At 36.6% G+C, this 2,849-nt stretch overlaps 1 protein-coding gene across 1 annotated transcript; it reads left to right on the forward strand.

Annotated features, from left to right (window-relative positions):
* The first annotated feature begins 318 nt into the window (after nucleotides 1-318).
* LOC126704186 (RNA polymerase II C-terminal domain phosphatase-like 4) lies at nucleotides 319-1,395 on the forward strand. The gene has a single exon (XM_050403210.1). It carries the CDS (start codon nucleotides 319-321, stop codon nucleotides 1,393-1,395), a length of 1,077 nt encoding a protein of 358 aa, XP_050259167.1.
* Nucleotides 1,396-2,849: the final 1,454 nt, after the last annotated feature.

The following is a 2,849-nucleotide window of genomic DNA, read 5'->3' on the forward strand; positions in this document are numbered from 1 at the left end:
GTAGCACAAGTACGCAGACTAACAAAACGATTGCAGTTTCTGCAGTATAATTCAAACTGCAACTATGTTCATCTAGGATAGAAAAAGTAAGATTAAAAGAAATATTTTTACTATTTAATCTCAACTATAGAGTGAACCCATTTTTCAGTTTCAGTTATTATTTGTTAATCGTTATACACAAATAAGAGAGAGAGAGAGAGAGAGAGAGAGAGAGAGAGAGAGAGAGAGGCTGTCTTGTCACTATCTTTTGCTAATTAAAGAAACTTCCAAGATTCACCATGAAGATAATTTCCGAGAGGGGTTTTCCACAAGATGACTATGACGATTATGATGATACACTTGAAGAAAATACTGAGGAGACTTGTGAACATCTATGTGTTTATAGAGGAAAGTGTGAGCTGTGAAAGGCTAGCATTCAAGAACGTTCATCGGGGTATGTGGTTGTGGCTTAACAAAGAAGAAATGGATCGGATTCGGAAGGTCGAGTCAGAGAAATTGTTAGAAGATAAGAAGATGGTTTTGGTTCTTGATCTAGATCAAACTCTGATTCATTCAACAGAACAAGAAAAATATCTGAGAACCCCTCAAGAACTCATGCAACATGAGTTAAGGGATAGCCTATTCCGTCTGAGTCGACCTTGGGAAAAGATGATGCTCAAGTTGAGACCTTTTGTTCATACTTTTCTGAAAGAAGCGAGTACCATGTTTGAGATTTATATGTGTACAACGGGTACACGAAGCTATGCGTTGAAAGCGACTGAGTTTCTTGACCCTGAAAATTTTTACTTCAAGTACTCAAGAATCATTGCACGTGAAGATTTATTTGAAACAGACGAAAAGAATCTTGATCTTGTGCTAAGGGAGCAACGCATGGTTCTTGCTCTTGATGATACCAAGAGCGTGTGGAGAAAGAATGAAGTAAACTTGATTCTTGTTAAGAAGTATCATTACTTTGATTCAGATGATGACTTGAGTCATGTATCTCTTTCTGCATCGGAAACTGATGAAGATGAGGCCACTGGCACCCTCCCCGCTGTTCTCGAAGAACTTAAAGTAATACACAGACTGTTTTTCAACCCAAAATTTGAAGCTGGTTTAAGTCATAGAAATGTTGGATTCATATTTGCTCGCCGTAGCGTTCTCCGAGGGTGTACATTATCCTTCAAACATATTTTCCCTTCAGATTTTATGCGTGAAAATTCGCGTCTCTGGCTGATGGCGGAGGAGTTAGGGGCCAAATTTTCAATGGATATTTTGTTATACCCCATCACACATATGGTCACTTGGTTTGCCACAGCGGAGGAGTTTCAGAAGGCAGAGCTGGAAGAATTTATTTTGATCCATCCAAAGTGGCTACGTGCTTGCTACTATGCAGTCAGTAGGGTATCTGATTAAGCCAAAAGATTAGTAGTTGAGATGATCTTTGTTCACTTCTATTAGCAGCACAGGTATAATTTCCAATTTTTTGCAGTTGGTGAAATAGGGGATTTTCTTTTTCCTTGACAAAAGAAATTCAGGGTTCTTTACTTTTAATTTTTAGAGCTTGATTTTAAGTAGTTAGTGCTACGTGAGGAATTGAATTCTTCCTCAATAGTGATGAGGAGACATAGTTACAATGGTTTATCTCCTTGTTGATGTCTACAATTTCTTATGTGAATGTGGTGTTGGAAATTAAAACGATTCTACCCTGTTGGATATATCCAAATTTTGCTATTGTTAGATGGAAACTAATTTTGTATCTGCAATTACATGAATTGTAGGAGTGGAAGAGTATTTAGCCAAGTTAGTCTAACATTAGGTGGTAAATGGATCTTGAATCGTAGTTTAACGTACATAGAGAATGGAAGCGACAAGTGATTACTATCACCAAAAGTTAATAAACAGTGAACAGAAGCCACAATGCATCAACACTAGGTTATGCCGAGTGAATGATATGCAAGAAACAGCACTGCATTGGCCACCTGTTTTTCTTTCAATACTAATGTGGTTCATAAATTTTTTAAATTCGCTCATCATCCATCGATCCCCAGCACATTGCATGTCATAGGCTTAGTAATCACAAAAGTTTATATGTAGTTCACTCTAATCCCATGCATCCCATAGCCACCATCCCAAACTGCTTGCTTGTTAATTGAACCAGCCCTAGCACTGCGTACACACAAACTAATCCTAAGGTGCCCTTTGACCATGGCACTCGCTGCACGCCTTACTCAAGCTGATGTTGCTAAATTGGACATATTTTTAGATGTTACTTTAACAACATGCAATTTTTTTTTTTGGGTGCATTTTGCTTAACCAGATTTGAGACTCCTTTTATTTATTTATTTTATTTATTTATTTATTTATTTATTTTTTGTAGATTTGATGCTACAAAAAAAAAATTTAAAATTGATAGGAGTTTATTTTGCATTCCCAGATGGGAATCCTAATAGCACTTCAAAGACTAGAGCTTGTGAGTAGTTATCGCCGTATCGGACTCCCATGTATCTCTTAGGATCTATGAGATTTGTCATGCAGCCAGGATTGTAGGAATTATTTTTTAGCTTCCATGATGTCTAATACACAAGGAGTAGTCCTCGGGTGGCTCAAATGCTGGGTTGAACAATTCAGCCAAAAGGGATAAAAAGGGTTCATTTTAACACTTTTTTTTTTTTTTTTTTGAATGGGGTTCATTTTAACTTAATTAGTTACAATACCTGAGATGTAGTGCATTATATACTACAATTGAATGTAAACACTTTGTTATTATTTGTTTTCAATTAGTTTTTTTTTTTTTTGAAACCGGTCCGACCATATTATTAATCATTCAAGTGAATAGAATCTGTGTACAATGCTTCAAGAGCTGGAGG

Source organism: Quercus robur, chromosome 10, assembly GCF_932294415.1.
Source record: "Quercus robur chromosome 10, dhQueRobu3.1, whole genome shotgun sequence".
Lineage (NCBI taxonomy): Eukaryota > Viridiplantae > Streptophyta > Magnoliopsida > Fagales > Fagaceae > Quercus > Quercus robur.